General features: G+C 24.3%; 1 protein-coding gene across 4 annotated transcripts in view; it reads left to right on the top strand.

The window, feature by feature from the left end:
* Positions 1–13490, top strand: part of LOC145832747 (uncharacterized) — a 41667-nt gene extending 28177 nt beyond the window's left edge. For 2 of the 4 annotated variants that reach the window (XM_082940083.1, XM_082940081.1), the window contains 4 exons: positions 3528–3670; positions 5190–5362; positions 10565–10708; positions 12494–13489. In XM_082940083.1, the coding sequence (XP_082796209.1) occupies positions 3528–3670; positions 5190–5362; positions 10565–10708; positions 12494–12495 (462 nt within the window). In that variant the 3' untranslated portion in view covers positions 12496–13489. Of the gene's footprint in view, positions 1–3527; positions 3671–5189; positions 5363–10564; positions 10709–12493 lie in introns of all 4 variants that reach the window. The other 2 variants (XM_082940084.1, XM_082940082.1) reach the window with 2 other exon arrangements.
* Positions 13491–17075: the final 3585 nt, after the last annotated feature.

The following is a 17075-nucleotide window of genomic DNA, read 5'->3' as shown; positions in this document are numbered from 1 at the left end:
TAGTACTCTTTTTTTTTTTTTTAGTTTGCTTCTTTATTATGTTAAATTTATCAGTTTGTAAACTTAAAGGTATTTTTTAATGGAATAGAAAACTTTTTTTTTTAATTTACTATTTGTTTATAAACAAAAAAGGACATTAACAACCAAAGTAAAATTTATGTGTTTTACTGGGAAGTTTATTGCATTTTTACGACACCTTTTATTGTTTTTATGGTTATTGAGGCAGTTTTTTTCTTTTAAATGTAAAAAGTCTAGTGTGTTTAACTAAAAAAATTGTTTGTTTTATTTAATTAGGTTGAAAATTCTAATTAGAAAACGAAGTGTAAGCTATCTTTTTAAGCTTTAAATATTGAAATCAAATTTCTGTTTTATCAAAACCTGCAACAAATTTTATGTCTTTTTAATGCAAATGTTACTTTAAAACTTTGGCATCGATTACCAGGTTTGTTAGCTTACTCAGGCTAACATAAAGGTTTTTCAAAAACTCATAAAAGTAAAAAGAAATTTCCAAAAATTTGTCTAGATTGTATATTTTTGTTACTCTCTGTTTAGTTATTGTATTTAGATTTACCAAGGATTTTAAGTTGGTATTTTTTATAAACTATGTTTTTTGAATTAACTAATGTTCTACTATTTATTTTTTGAATTTTTAAAGTATTAAAGCTGATAATGGAGATAAATTTATTTATTTATGCTTCTATTTTAAATAGCTTTTTCAACTTAGCCTATAGTCTCCGGTTGTTTTTTTTTTCAAAAAGAGACAACCTTAATTGTTTTTTATTTTGCTATTGAGTAATTGTTGTGGAAAACTTATTTTAAAATTTGGCATAAAACCAAATATTATTTTCTGATTATAAAAGTGTAATAACTTTCAAAGTTTACGTTTTTGTATGTCTATCAGTTTTCAAAATACTTATTTAAATTTTTTGAATGATTATTTAAATAAAATATTTACTTAAATACAGGGTGGCCTGGCCACTAAACCAGGAATACTGAAAAACCTGGAATTTAAAATGTTTTGATAAGATCTCGAATTTTTAATAGTTTTTACATGTTAATAGTAAAATTTTGATTTGACACGAAAAATATATCATGTATGAATAAAAGTTTTTATCATCAAACGTTTTTTTAGTAAAAATACATTTAAAGTAGCTTTACAGTATTTTTTCAATGTTTTTATACTACTTAGCATAGTTATTTACTTTAAACTAAAAATAAACCCAAAATCGTGTACTTTCAAAAACCTGTGGCCACCTTGTAAATAGTACTTGTGTGTGTTTGTTAACTTTAAAAGTTTTAATTTAGTCGTACCCTCTTATATCATTGTAAAAATTTTGACAATATTTTTAAACTTTTAGCGTATTTTGTTATAAAAAACATTTTGGTTGTTCAACCTTTTTTCAATTTTGTTGATTTAAATTAATTAAGAATTCTTCATTAAACTTGATATAACTAAGGATCTCACCATGTTGAACAAAAAAACGACAAAACAAGCTCATGAAAATAATGAACCATCTGCTGATCATGTTTTAGAAAAGGTAGATAACAACCTTAAAGAAGTTAAAAGAGCCAAATCCGTTAAAAGTAAGGTTAAAAAGATGTTTAGTGGACTAAAAAAAAGCAAAGCAGATATAAGCAGAGTTAGTTTCAGATTTGCAATCAACCAAAAGTTGCTTTTAATTGCAGTAGAAGTTGCTGTCTTTTTTGTTGTGTTGAATACAATTTTACAAGTAGTAATGTTTGTGTTGAAAATATAAAACAAGCAATTTTTGTTCATAGATAGTATTGTATTAAAACTTCAATAACTTGAAATGTTTTTTAATTATTTTTTTAATAACCTAATCCGATTTAATTTGGTCCTTAATTATAACAGTACTATGTTAATTCTTTTAATTTCATTATTTTTAAAATGTAATTCAATTTAAAGCTTTTTATAATAAAAAAATCAGAACATTTTTATTAATTAAAAAAATAGTAAGTGATTTTAAAAAAAAATAACATGACAATATTCAAACTATTTTTAAAACAACAAGTCTTTTATTTTTTATGGTTTCTTTAATGTATACATGTTTTTATATTATAATTTGAAAAATACAGTATTTAATTTGTACATACATGCAATTTCTATATAATTAAACTAATCTTATCCTTATAAATCATATAAGTTTTGAGCATTGCTTTTAGTAATTATTTAATTATAATATCTTTTAAGTTAAATTGTATAAAGTGTTGTGTATTGAAAAAACATTAAGTTATATCTATTGTTAAAATTTTTACATTAGTACAAATCGATTTTCTTCTACAACAAAGCTTAAATATTTTATTTGTCAATAATAATAAATTTCTCTTAAAATTAGTGTTTTTTAAATTGCTCACATGTGCACTCTAGTGTTTATTTATTTTCTCTAATTGCTATAGGTGATGTTTTTTGCAAATTATTTATTTTCATAGTTTTAAACAGGTGATTATAAAAAAGCCAAACTAACAATAGTTTAGTCTTAGTTTTTTTTTTCTAACATATTTACATAACAATTTTAGAGTACATATTTTTAGATAAAAGTTTGCTCAAGTGTATACAGCTGTAACTAATTGAACATTTTTTTAAGTATTGAGTTTTCATTTGCATTTTTTAACATTTCAGATCAATGATAACATAGTTTATTATTCTGTCATGTATATGATAATTTTTCTACCTAATTTGAATTGTTTTTTTTTTGTGTTAACTTAAGCAAAAACAAGTGAACGGGATATGTAGAATTCTCTTGTTTATATCTTATTTATTGTTTTTATTCTGATAATCTGCATAAGTATTGTTAATTAATTTGTACATGTTCAAAAGCCGAAATTAATTTTGGTTGCTAAACTAAAAATGTACTGTTAAAATATAATAAAATCTTTGTTTTTGTTTTTTTTTCCTTTACTTTTGTCTTGTTTGTTGTGGTTTAGTTTGTTATTGTATCTACTTTGTATCTACTTAGTAAAATCGGATTATTATTGTATGTATTTCTTTTTAAATTTTTTCACTGCAGCATAAAGTTGTTGAATATTTTTTCTAGGTATTTAGTTTTCTAAATTTTCGTAGCTTTTATTTAGCTCGTGCAATGTAACATTTATGAATTTTTAAAGTTAAGGTAGCCTAGCAAAGTTAAATAAAATAAAGTTATTTTTATTTGAATAATAGCTCTCTTTTTTTCTAATTACATTTACATATAAATAAAGGTGTTATAAAATTTACTTAAGATGCTTTTAAAAGTTTAAACTATAAAAATAATTAATAACTATGTAGTAAATTTTTATTACTACCATGTCAAGTAGATTTTTATAAAAAGATAAAAAGCAATTTGTTTATGTAATTTTCATAATTCTTCTATAAAATTGCAATTATACTTTTTTTTGCCCTTAATTGAAAAAAAAATATGGTAAAAGTGACTACGAAATCATTACAAATAACTTTAAACCTGTTTTTTAATGTTAATATTTGTTTAATGTATTATGCATGCAAGGGCTAAAGCTTACTTTCACTACAGGGAGACAATTTTGATTACTATAGCTCATTGTCTAAACAGAAGAATAAGTATGAAGAAGGAGAATACAGGAAATGTGTTGAAGTTTACGGTTTCAACCCATCTTGGACTGACAAGCAAGTAGGACTTCAATTAAAGCTTTTCAGGTTTGTTACAAGTAAAGCTGAGTAAAATAAAAGCTGCAAAAGTATACATAGAATTTGTTTTTTAGTCTTGCTCATTTCTGTTTAATATTACTCAGGAAAGTTATCTTTAAAAAGTTAATGTTAATTTACATAAATAAACTGTTATATCCTTTTTGTCTTGGAATTTTTTATTACAAAAACTTAAGGTGTATGACTTCATAAAACACTTTGTAAAAGTATTTCATTATTATTAACTTCAATTGATTAAAAAATCTTCTAAAGATTTTGTTCAAGCAATTTAAAGATGTGTATATGTTTTATCCTCTCCAGTTCTTCCTATTTTAAACACTCGTTTCCATATATTAAATATTGGTGAAGGTATACAAGGTTTTCGGCACTATATTTTACGATAGGGCAAGTTCATATATTTTTCTAGTAACTTTTGTCAGAACATTTTTGAAATGATACCAATTTTTGTGAAGTACCTTGCTCCTTTTCATCTTGCTCCTCTACGACATCCTGTATTACGAAATTTATTTGCACACAGTTAAAGTTTTTATATCTCGTCACTGTGTTTTTCAATCGTAAACTAAGAGGAACTTAGCTCCTAATGAATTAATTGATCACAACTTTATTTATATATTTTAATACAAGTTAGATTTAAGGTTTTTGAGGAAAATAAACTAATACTAGTACTGTTGCAAGTTTTTCCTATGACCTATAAACTTTAAAAATTAATAAAATAGTTGTTCAATGGAAACGTAAAAAGTTAAAATTGTTAATAATTTTTATGTGTATAATTGTAAAAAAATTAAGTATAGTAAATTAATAATATGTATTTACTATAATTGTAGTTTAAATACATAAACAGTTTACATTTAGATTTGAGTCTAAATACCCTCTAAATGTTATGTTACTGTGTGTTTATTTCATAGTTCTAAATTGTGTTTCTACCCAAATCGACAGTACTAAAGCTATCACTGTTCTGATATATTTACTGCTTTGTTCAATTAATAAGGTGAATAATTCTACTGAACGTTTTTAAACTCAAAATTATTTTTTAAAAGATTTAGAGGAATAATTTTAATTTTTTTGTTCATAATTAAAAATTACATCTTAAACTATCATTAGATAATTGGTTACACATGAATAATGACTTGCCCACTTAGCTTCAACTGTATACAATGATGTCTATATTTGAGATAGTAGCTGGCCTTATATTCTTTGTTTTTAGCAAACTTATACTAAAAGTAGTTATAGTTTTCAGACTTTGTTGTCAAAGTTTCGGTTATCCCTAATTTTCCGATACAGGCTATTTGTCATAACATCTAAGCTCATTAAACAGTTACTACTGGGCAATTTTACTTATACTTTCCCCTAAAGTTAATAAATAGAATAAAATTTGTTTCAACTTTCTTTTTACTATGTATAGTAAATTAAACATATGAAAATACTGGTCGTTTAAAGTTAGTGAAGGTATAAGTTAGACAAACAAAAACAAGTTAACTAACTGTTTTCCATTTAATTTTTATCATTGCAGGCGGTTGAGACTGAACAGAACGGGTAACCAGCACGCGTTGTGCATGCTTCCCTCCGTGGAAGAAGCGGACCGGCTGCTGAACACCCAGTTCGCCAACATGCAGGTGCGCCTCCTCACCGATGCCACTGTCAAGACGAAAGAAAAGGCCGAGCGAAAGTTGAACGGAGAAAAAGGTTTGCAAAAAGTAGATTGTATAATTATGATTGGTTTTTATTATTGCTTTTACTTCTGGTATTCTGCCTACTTGTATTGTTTTAGCAATTAGTTTGTTTCACATTTTCCCATGTAATTATGATACGTATACATTATAAGTTTTTATAATTTATTCCTTACTTGTAAACTAAGTTAAGAAAACTGGAAATGAAGTTCATTCATTATCGCTTAATAAAAGTACAGGTTTTAATATAAGCGGTATCAAAATTAATTATTTAAAGTAAAATATTTTTTATGTATTGAATTTTAAAACAGTGGTAGGAAAACTTAAAAACTTTTTATCAGAAAATGTTACAAGGTCGCCCCACTCTCAGGATATTTTTAATTTGTTCTTTAAACTCAGGCTGATTTAGGATAGTTTTTTTTTTAATTAAAAGTTTCTGGATAGTTTTAGGATTTTGAAAATCTTAGGCCAGTTTTTAATATATTTGAATGAGATTTATTTAATTTAGTTTAAATTTTTTGTTGTTCTGTAACCAGTTTTTTCGACGAACTGGTTTTTTCATGATTGTGAATTTTTTTTAGGGTTAGAAAAAACTCAGGATGACTCAGGTCAATTTAAGGTCACTCAGCACAGTTTTTTTTACTTAAGGAGTGGCAACCCTGATTTTAGTATACTTTGAGCTGTTTTTAGTTTTAAAACAAAAAATTTCAAATTTTTTTCTTCAACAAAAACTTGTTTAACACTATCTATGTAAGTTGAGGTGAGTTACAATATAATTTTAAATTAATTTTAACATTCGATTCTACATTTTAGAATTAGTTATATTAACTAATTCATTATTTATATCAGTTGTGCTACGTTATCTATTACTACATTACTAGTTTTTTACAAGTAGAGTCAAATATTTTATATTAAGTATAATCAAACAAAGTATTGATGTGAAAAATACAAATTACATATTTCTAAAATCATTTATAAATATTTGCACAGCAATTAGATACAAATATATGGTACATCTTGTTTACAGTACTTTGTAGAAAAGTAATATAAAGCATAAACATAGTTTTCCTAAAAAAAATATGTAACTTATGGTCAAATGATTTTCTCATAAATACTGTAGATCGTTGACAAAATTTTATTTTGTAAAGACTTTTCAAAAATATAGTTAAATGGTTAATGATAATTATTAATCTTTGTAAACACATTTTATTTACAATTAACGATTTTTAGTTTTATTTCTCGAAAAAGAGTGTTTTTAAACTGTTTGTTTTACAATATTGCAATGTTTACATCAAATGTATCTTATATGGTTGTTAATTATTGCTTTTTTTATATTGTGTCTGTTATCTACGCAAAACTAATAATTTTCATACTATTTGCTACAGCTTTTTATTTGGTATAATCTTTCATTTATTTCAGTTAAGCGAAAATCGCTTGTTTTTTACTGTACTCTTACAATTGTCTTTTTTAGTCACGTAATCTTGTGGTTTTTAAATAAACTATTTAAAATCGACTGCTGCTTTTATACTAGTTATAGCTACATATATTTAGAATAAGGTTAAGTGGTTTATCAAATGTATCTATTGTTTTGTTAAACAACAAGTTATCATTTTTTAGTAAACTTAAAACAAAATAAAAAAAGTTTGTGAAGTGAAAACCGTTGGCATGTTTGATAAATCACCGCATCTAAATATTTGTTGTACGCTTTATATTAGCAGCAGGTTTTTGTGTATTTGCATCTTGCTACTTTTAATTCACTTTGTTTGTCAAACGGGAGTGTGCTGGTTCACTGTTACTTGTTTGCCACTCGGTTGTGTCTCTGTGGTGCAAAGATTGCTTGGTGTCGTTGAAGTTATCATTGTAGATGTTTTGTGTTTTGTTGTTTCAACTTTTAGTTTTTTAGTGTTGTAAACATAGAGTTGTATGAATGAAAAAAACATTTAAAAATTCAAAACAAACTAAGTCCACCATTCGAAAAATAAGCTTTTGTAAAAGCATTATTTATCAAAAAATTATATTTCTTAGCATACATGTATGTTTTGACATTTTACATTTCTAATTAAAAGTAATAAAATAACATTCAACACTTAAGTTTTTTTTAATTTTTTCTACTTTCATTCATTGTTGTTAATTAAACTAATAGTTTATATGTGTTACAAAATGCTGATTAGCTAAGCAATTTTCTTATATAAAGTAAAATTTTTTAAATATAATTTTGATACAATCGTATTGAGAAAAAAATCTATGATCAATGTTCTCGGAAATTATAAAAAATTTCTTAAAATTTCTCCTCTTAGGTTTTTTATGTGAAATGCCTTAAACTTACAAGAAATAATCTTTACATAATTATTAAATTTTGTATTGTAAAATTTCAAAAATATATAAAAAATAAGCATTTTATGACTTAACGATATTTTGTTTTAATTACGTTTGTTAAAAAAAATGTCAAACGTACTAAAAAAAAACTGTTTATTTGTCTAATAAAGACAAGTCTGATGAAAGTTTATAAAGTATTGCTTTAATACTGTCGGAGAAGATAGATATTTAGTGAAACAGTCTTTTGTTTTGTTGCTTCCATAAGAAACCTGTTTAACATTCCAACTTTACCTTAGTATTTCAAAAGTTACTTTGAATTTTTAGATAGATAAAAAAGCAACTTACTTAATAAAAAATAAGTTACTTAAGATAAAAAATATGCAAACTAAGAACAAGTTGTTTAAAAGAACTTTTATATCACCCTTAACTAGAAAACTGCATGCATCATATTTTACTGTCAATTTAAAATAGTATTTTTTTATAAATAGTTGCCATCATAAAACTATAACTTAAACTATATGTTATTCTATACAAGTCGTATAATTGGAATGTTTTTATCTTTTTAGATTTTCATTGTAGTATTAAGTGTAAGTCTTTATTTGAGAGTGATATTACAATAACCATTGTAAAAGATTTAATACATTATTTCAGCATATTTAGCTTGTCTTATCTTAACATCGGTAAGCTTTATTTTTAAATCTCAATCTTTAAAATTGTAGCATTTAGTTTTTTGTTTTGAGACGTTGTAAAAGAAGAAATGCATGTTTAATTTGCTTAGTTGTAAGCTTGATTAAACACAAAACATTCTTCAATTTTTGTGTTTGTTTTATATTTTAATAACACTTATTCTGATGTTAACGTGTGTTTTTGTTTCATTATATTTTGTTTATTAATTTTTTCATCAAAATATTTATCAGGTATATAAAATAGTTAATGCTTCATAAAATATTAAAAATGTGATTAAGGTGAACTGAAAAGATAAAGTAAAAATAAATTTTAAGTAAAATTAACAATATTTTTAATGAAATACTTTTTTTTTGTTAAGTTTTTGTTAATTTGTTTTAAAAATTCTTATAGTTTACATAAAATACTTTAATATCGGATGCCTTTAATATTTCTATATGATTATAATCACAAAGAAAACTTATTTCTTTTTTGAATTTTCTAATTACATCTGAAGTTCTCCTTATTTTAACTTGCAATCAAAGCTTAGTGGGCTGGCCAGCGGCCAATAACATTTAAATGACTAGAAAATTATAAATTTATTGTCTTTAAAACTGATTCTTTTTTTTTATAAGTGTTTTAGAAGTAAGGTAAGTTGAATTACAACCTTTTAATTGGTTAGAATTACCTTAAAATATTGCTTAATTTTACCAAAAAATTAAGACCTGATTGATATACACAAAAAACCTTAAATACCTACATGTATGGTTATTTAAAAAATTAGAATTAAATACATATATTATTTGATATGGTATATAGTTTTTAAACTTAAGATAAGTTGATGGTAAACTTTTTTTTTTCAATTTAAATTGTTCAATCATTTTTTCAAAAACTCAACAGTGTTTTTTAAGGTAATTTAGGGTCATATGACTCAAAAAACCTTAGGAAAACTTCATTTGATTTTCCTAGGCCAGAGTACAAAGGATAAAAAGGTTAAGTGCAGAAAATTCTACTCCTGGGCTAACATAGTTTCTCCTGATTAGATAAAATTTAAATAAGACTCTATTGCGAAATATACTCATGAAAAAATATTTGAAGTATTAAATTCATTAATCAATTTTAAGATGAGTTTTATGTTAAAATGCTTAAAACTTTCATGTTTAGATGTAAAATTTATTACTAGTTCCTTAAATAATTTAAACGTAAAAAACGGTTTTGACTTGCTTGCAATCAAAAATAATTTTTCATTAAACTATTGTAAAAAATACATTAATACGTAAATTTTCGAGTATGTATTTTTTAAGTATAATAACCAACTTTAAAAACTTTTATCGTTCCTTTAAAACATAATTCAGCAGAAATTTTAAAGTAAAAAAATTAAATTTTTGTTATAAAAACATAAAACTTTATTAAAATAATTTAAATAGAAATTCGAATATTTTTTTGTAGTTTTTTTTTTGTTGAAAGCAGTACCTCCTTTTTTTAATTGAAATAACAAGTTATAAAATATTTATTTTAAGTTCTAAGATATACATCTTTTTTTTATTTGATATGTAAAACTTTTTAAAGTAAGTAACATAGACCAATAATATTTTTCTATTTTATAGTTGCACATAATTGGAAAATTTCGAATAAATTTCATGCTTAAATTTTTTGATACTATATCTATACCGTTGACATTAAACTCAAAATAATTTAAAGTTAAACTTTACAAAATAATAGTTAAATCGAAATAAAAAATTGAAAAGAATATATTGGTTACAAACCTTTCCCTATAGATTGCTTATAGTTGTATATTAGTTTTCGAATAGTACCAATTGAAAGTTTTATTAATACTTCAATTTAATTGCATTAGATTTAATAGCTTTTAAAAGCTTTTAACTCATATATGTAAGTTTCCTAATATGTGAAATATAATAAACCCTTATAAAAATTTGTTGTAAACATTTTTTAGTAGTTGGTTTAATTATTTTACTAAAACAACTCTTAAAATTTTAAACAAGTATTCTATTTAAGATTAGTAATAATAGTAAAAGATTTAAGCTTACTAGATATTAATTTCTTTAAATCTTTTAACTAGTATACTTACAACGTTTTATAAACTTTTATTGTTACAATTTTATCAAAAGTTTCAAAATCAAATATAGACTTCATAAACATAACTACGTAGATTTTACTTGAAATGATAGCTATGAAACATTCGATACAATTTTTTTACTTTTTAAATAAATTGTTGTAGGAAAAAGTACCTTATCTCTTGCTTCGAACATGTCGCGAGTTTCAAGAGCAACGAACGCTTCGGTTGCTAACAGGATGATCATGAACTCTCTCGAACGAAGCAATAGGGAAAAGTTATCTACTTCTAAACATAGTAATGCAAAATGTTAGTTTCACATACTTTTAGATGACGTATAAAAGTATTAACAGTTTTTTCTCAGTAAAGTAAGAGGTGTTTCAAGATAAGTAAGATAATTGTTAATTTTTTTTTAAGTAGGGCAATAACCTATCACTTTTTTCTGAATTTACGCCTAGAAAATAAGCAAGAAATATTTACAATTCATGTCATTGTACAATATACTTGGTGAATGCTTATTAATAAGTACTTCTAAAAAATCAACAAAGCTTCTATTGTAAGGCGTATAAAAAGAAATAATAAATTTAATATATTTTATATTATATTTAATTAGTTATATAACAAAACACAGTTTATTACATATGTTTCCCATATGCTGATGTATGTGATCCCCAGAAAAATGTTCGTTTATACAAAAATTTTATTGAATTTTAGAACTTTACAAATGTTAAAGTTATTATGATAGTATTAGTTTTGATAATAGATACTATTTTCAACCTTAGTTACTGAAAGAGGTTTTTCATAAAAAAATGTAAATTTGTTTTTTTATTAGTGGTGAGTGCCAAAAAATAAAATAAAAAACTCAGTTAGATTTAAACTTTTACTTCTAATTATGTTTGTTTATTATAGCACCCCTGCCTTCAGTAGACTTAAACATACAATTTAATTTAGGTTAAGCAATTTCTATATAAGTTAATGAGAACATCTTTAGAAACACTAATATAAGATAATGTAACTTATTTTTCTATCTTTTTTAGATTAAAAGTTGTTTTTTAAGCAAACTATTTTTCTTTCCTATTTTATACTTAGTACAAATAAATTTTTTTGGTGTTAAACTATGCTTAGTTCACAATTAGAATTAAGCTTAATAGTTTTTATATTTTTGAAGACATTTATGCTATTTTTATCTTTTTAAAGTTGTTTGTATTTCTTTTATTTGAATGAAGTAAAATGTATTATTTTTTTAATACTTATCAGAGTGACCTCTTTCTAATCCAAGTCTTAGTAAGCCATAAGTTGTATGTTTTCAAAAGTTTCTAAAATGTTGGTCATTATCTTGTAAAAATCCTTTGAATTTAAATAGGTATGATTTTTTTATCTTTTACTTTCTTTCAATATTCTATGTATTAAATTACAGGAATTTAAACTTCCTCCTATTTTAGTAACTTTTGCTTTATTCTCAAAACTAAATATGTGTTCTTAATTCATCGGTTACTTAGTTTAAAATTTATCTAGAGTATAATGTTTTAAAACCTTTAAGATTTTGACAATTTTGAATTTCACTAAGTATAAAATAGTTTCTTATTAATAAGAAAATGAACTAATATATATTTAATTTTAGAACATCCATTTTGTTTATAACAATATTTTATTACAAAAGCTAGATTTTTCAACTACCCTTAAGAATAAAATTAAAATTATATAATGAATTAAATAGTCTAAATTAGTTATCAATAGGTTATAATGTAATAAATAAAACGCTTAGATTTTAAAAATATTGTTTAAACAAAATAGTTACAATGCGACGTCTAAACTTTACAAACATTTTTAAAACAATTAAACATGGAAGTTAAAACTTAGAGTTAAATTAAACAAAGCTACAACAACATTTTAAACAATCTACTTTTTTGGTTAAACACCTCCAAGTTTTATAGGTAAGATATGGATTGATTCCAGATAAATCTGGTTACGAGCGTGGGTAAATACACTGCATTCATCTTCAGTGTAGTCTTCCAAACATTTTATATATTTTGATATTTTTAAGGTTTAACAGTTACTGAGTTTTAAAATCATCTAATTGTTGTTTATTTGCAGAATGTAATGACTCCAACATGAAGGAATCTGAGACCTATAGTTTATATAACAGTCTTTCTTGCTTCACAGATAATAAGAAGAAACGGAAGTTCAAGTCATTCGTTGATTCTTTTTGTACTCTTTTTAATAACATTTTTGTAAATTATCGAACAATTTTATAACAACCAGTCATATACAAACACTTTTGGTTGCATCAGTTGTTTTTATAACGTTCGCCCAAGTGCCAAAATGTCGTTTTGTTTAAATAGAAGACATCTTATACTTTGTATTTCGGGTGATACAGTAGGTGCTATTTTTGGTCCACTTATATGATACATTTGTTAGTTAATTTTTTATATATCTTTCTATGAGTGTGTGTAAATATGTTTCCAGTCTTGAGCGTTAGGATAACAAAGTTTCTTTGAAAAAAATAATAAATTGTGTGATTTAGTAGCTTTTTCGTAATCAACAAACTGGTTTGACAGTTGTATTTCTATAAAATCATTTGAACAGTTTGAATTTAGTTGTCACAATATTTTTAAAACTAGTTAACACATTTCTGCTACATTTAATTTGAAAACTGTTTTATTCCGTCCTTAAAATACTGTTTTCTAAACTATGTTTGCAAAGTATGTATTGTCAAAGCAATCAATTATTTCGCTTAACTTGTATATTTAAAAAATTAAATTAAATTGATTATTTGAGCTGTCAAGCTTTCTTTACAGCTGCTTAAAATAAACCCAAGTATAATAAAAAACTTCATTAAAACTTTAGTTGTTTGAGGAAACAAAAAATTAGTTGCACAGCTTTTCTATAGATTAGTTTAAAAAACATGACCTTATAACACACATAAAACTTTATTTTTAATTAAAAGCCTATAAAGCCTTGATATTATATTCTGCCCCTTATTAGATTTATACTTATACTATAAAAAAATAATTTATACTATAATTTGCAATTAATAGATACTGCTAGTTGTATATATCATAAAACCGTACTAACTCCTAAAAAGGAGTTTAGTTGTTATTGTATTTGAAATCGTGTTTTTTTTGTTTGTTTAAGTAACATTAATTGAATAAATCACTAAAGTATGATTTTCTTTGTTTTTTATGAATAAAACCTTACAGTTTAAAAGTATTGCTAAGACCTAGGTTTTAAAATTTTTAACTTTAATTGTTACCAACTGATTTTTAACAAAAACATCGGTGAAAGTCTGCAGAGCAGAATCCTGGACTTTCGTATGCCGTGAGACAAACTCAAGTTTAACAAAAGGGTTGATCACAACAACTCGAATTGGTGTGATCAACCCTTTGGTTTAACTAATTTTGAAAGTTACAAATTCTTTAAACATTTTTTACACATATTTTTTTAGCTTAAAATTAACACTATACTTGAACACCTTATATTTTATGAATAATAAATTTAGTTTATTTATTATTTTTTATAAAATATTTAATTTAACTCGTATAATAATCGAAAAGTAATACATTCTGAAGTTTCACTACTAAAGTTTTTACACATCTGTAGATAACCGGTCATGAACTGCTTATTTATTTAAAAATAAAGTTTAATTAATGTTTTTTTTTTAGTTTTAATTCTAGCTATTTGATAGTAGGTAAGTAATATATTCTTAAAGTTATAAAAAAATGATTTAAATTAAATTGTTTTTTTAGATGGTAATATTTGGAAAATACAATTAGGGATAATTTTGTACTTCGATAAGTATAACACCTAGAAAATAAAGTTAAAAAACTTGGAAACCCTGACTTTTAAACAATTTTTGCATGTTAAGTAGAAAAATTTTGATTTGAAATAAAAAAATCTACCATATAGATAAAATAAATTTGTAATCATCAAATAATTTTTTTTATTTAAAGACACATTCGAAGTAGCTTTACAGTATCTTTTCAATGTTTTTTACGATTAACAGGGTTGCCACTCGTTAAGTCAAAAAGTCTTCTATGAGTGACCAGAAACTTCCCTGAGTTTTTTCAAATTCCTAATTATTTTTTTTGCTTTTAGTGCAAATTACTAGTACCTCATGTTCATTTTTCTTTAAGTATAAAAGGAAGGCTGTATGCTTCTGAGCTAGATGCTTACTAAAAATATGAAAAATACTGTTTTCAAAAATTCAATATTAATAGGTTAAATCATTTGAGATAAAAAAAATTTGTGCACAATTTTGTGTTAAGATGTTAGTTAACTTTATACATAATAAAAAATAATTTATTTTTTTTTGACATTTTAGTTACTTTTTTTCACACAACACAAGTAGTTGTAAACAAATAACTTTATAAGGACTTAAAGTACAATATAATTTTATTAAACTGCATAAGGCCATAGAGGGGTCCAACACTTTTATTACATTAAATAACCTTGGTATTTGTATGAAAGCTTCAAGTACAAGCCGGTTTTTATAGAATTTCATTTAATAGAAATATCATTTAACTTTTGAGATATTTTATTTTTTGTAAAAAGTTTCCGATACAAACGTATAGACAGCAAATTTTTAAAGGTTAATTTTCTCGGAAATTTAAAAAGTCACTAAAACATATCTTCTTCATTTTTCAAGCAATCTACTTCAAATTTTCAAAAAATGTTTCCTACACTATAAGAAAAAAATATTATATGATTTTTAGTAATTTCAAAAAATAAAAATTTTATGGCAAAAAAAGTCTTTATTTTATAATTTTTTTAATGAATAAATGAACACCCAAATTTTTTCTTTCCAATATATTTCGTCAAATTCTCTTCAGGAAAATTACAGTTGAAACAATACAATAAAACACAACAAGTATATATACAAAAGTTTTACAAATTAATCAACTAATCGATTAAGTAAACGTAAATGTAATCAACAAAAACTTTAAAAATCAACACAAAATGGTCTTAACTTAATAAGGCTAAAGTGTAGTCAAATTCTTTCTTTTTACATAAATTTGGTTCATTTAAGTGTATTAAAATGGCTTTAAGTCTAATTAATTCCAATGTGTTTGAACATTGTCGCATTACACTGAAATTAGATAGCGCAAACATTTTTCCACAACTTGGATTATTCACAAGGTGTTCCGCTATCGCAGATTTTTTTTATTGCATTTTTGGCTGCAACACTCTTTTCGTCTTTTTTATCTTTAATTTACGAAGTGATACGCTTGGGAACATGTTCCTTTATTCTAGTTGTGAGGTGTCGAGAAGTTTGACCAATGTAGCTCTAATTTCAGTGTAATGCGACAATGTTCAAATACATTGTCGTTCAAGTACATTCAATTAATTAGACTTGAAGCCATTATAATACATTTAAATGAACCAAATTTATGTAAAAAGTAAGATTTTGACTACACCTTAGCCTTATTTAGTTAAGACCATTTTGTGTTAATTTTTAAAGTTTTTGTTGATTACATTTACGTTTACTTAATCGATTAGTTGATTAATTTGTGAAACTTTTGTATATATACTTGTTGTGTTTTATTGTAATGTTTCAATTGTAATTTCCTTAAAGAGAATTTGACGAAATATATTGGAAAGAAAAAATTTGAGTGTTCATTTATTCATTAAAAAAAATCCTTTTTTAATTTAAAAAAAGTATTTTTACTTAAAACCTTTTAAAGTCAAAAGTAAATTTGTTTTTAATTGTATAAAGACTAGACTGTAAAAGTTTGAAGAAGATTGCTTGAAAAATTTAGGAGATATATTTTAAATAAAATAGTCTTTTTTAGTTTTCCCTTCCCACAGGGAACCTACTATGCAGCCCGACTCTGACCAGACGTATCTCAGAAACTTAATTTTTTTTAAAGGAAAAAGGCAACTTGAAGCTTAGTAAAAATTTATAAAATAAGATAATTTTTAAAAAACATGGATGACGCCCCTATGGCTACAAATAAAAAGTTTATGACAACTTTTCAATGCATAGTTAACCACAACTTTTATACCTCTAAACTGTTTGTTTTTGTTTGATTTTAGTCATGTTAAATATAAGTTTAAAGCTAAAAAAAAAACTACAATTTTAATACTAAGAATATTGAGAAACTAGCCGCAAGACCAAAAAAATTCTGAATAAGCATTTAAAAAAAAATTTTTGAACAAAATATTGAAACTGGATTAACTAAATCTCATTTTAGATCTAGAAAAAATTTTCCCTAAGAATTTTTTTTAATCTTAAAACTTCCCTGAAATTAAAAAGAAATTTAAAACTGCCCTAAGTTAAAAAAATAATCAAAGTTCCCTGATATTTTCTATAATTTGAAAACTCCCTGAGTCTGTGACATCCCTGTATTTATACAGTTTTTTACCTAAACTTAACTTTAAACTAAAAATAGACCCAAAAATGTGTACTTTTAAAAACCTGGAGAACATTTGGCAAACCTGTAAAAGATACATTAGTTACATAAAGAACAAATGTTGAAGTTCTCAAAATATTTATTAAGCCTTTGTAAAAAATGTACACATAAGTAGTGTTACAATATCATTAGATTTGTGCTTATTATAAAACCATGTTGGTAATCGATAAAACAAATTTACAAGTCATGATACAGTAAGTGAAGTTTATTGAAGCACAAAGGTCTTTCTATAGGAGGCAACACTTTAGGTATGCTTGTGGTCAAAG

The sequence above is a fragment of the Thalia democratica genome, chromosome 3 (genome assembly GCF_965202585.1).
Source record: "Thalia democratica chromosome 3, ktThaDemo2.hap1.1, whole genome shotgun sequence".
Taxonomy (NCBI): Eukaryota; Metazoa; Chordata; class Thaliacea; order Salpida; family Salpidae; genus Thalia; species Thalia democratica.
This window is presented reverse-complemented; position numbering and strand designations above follow the sequence as displayed.